General features: G+C 60.1%; 1 protein-coding gene across 1 annotated transcript in view; it reads left to right on the forward strand.

Annotated features, from left to right (window-relative positions):
* The first annotated feature begins 253 nt into the window (after positions 1-253).
* Positions 254-602, forward strand: part of AQP2 (aquaporin 2 (collecting duct)) — a 5,415-nt gene continuing 5,066 nt past the window's right edge. The window contains exon 1 of the mRNA XM_010005712.1: positions 254-503. Within this exon, the coding sequence (XP_010004014.1) occupies positions 258-503 (246 nt within the window). The 5' untranslated portion in view covers positions 254-257. The remainder of the gene's footprint in view (positions 504-602) is intronic.

Below are 602 nucleotides of genomic sequence, written 5' to 3' on the forward strand. Positions count from 1 at the left end.
ACGCTGCATTCCCCTTGTGATGGGGGGGCAGGCTCTGCTGTTCCCTCAGCTGGAACACAAATGAAAAAAAAGCATCAGGTTTCCTAGGACCACAATCCCCCCCCCCCCAGCAGGTGATCCTGCAGCCCCCCCCCCCCTCATCCTTATATATAGATGTTGTCCCCATCATCCCCTATGGACACAGCAGCCACGGCAGCAGTTCCCTGGAGACACCACGGGCAGGGTCAGACCTTGCAGCCTCCAGCAGCCACCTCTCCATGATGTGGGAACTGAGATCCGTAGCCTTCACCCGGGCTGTCTTTGCAGAATTTCTGGCGACTTTGGTCTTCATCCTCTTTGGCCTGGGCTCTGCTCTGAACTGGCCCTCAGCTTCCCCCCCGAGCATCCTTCAAATCGCCCTGGCGTTCGGCCTGGCCATCGGCACGCTGGTCCAAGCCCTGGGGCACATCAGTGGAGCCCACATCAACCCAGCAGTGACAGTGGCTTTTTTCATCGGCTCCCAGGTCTCCTTCCTCCGTGCTGTCTTCTACGTGGTGGCCCAGCTGCTGGGGGGTGTCGTGGGGGCTGCCATCCTACACGAGATCACCCCTGCAGACTCCCGG

Source organism: Chaetura pelagica, unplaced genomic scaffold (assembly GCF_000747805.2).
Source record: "Chaetura pelagica isolate M959 unplaced genomic scaffold, ChaPel_1.0 scaffold861, whole genome shotgun sequence".
NCBI lineage: Eukaryota > Metazoa > Chordata > Aves > Apodiformes > Apodidae > Chaetura > Chaetura pelagica.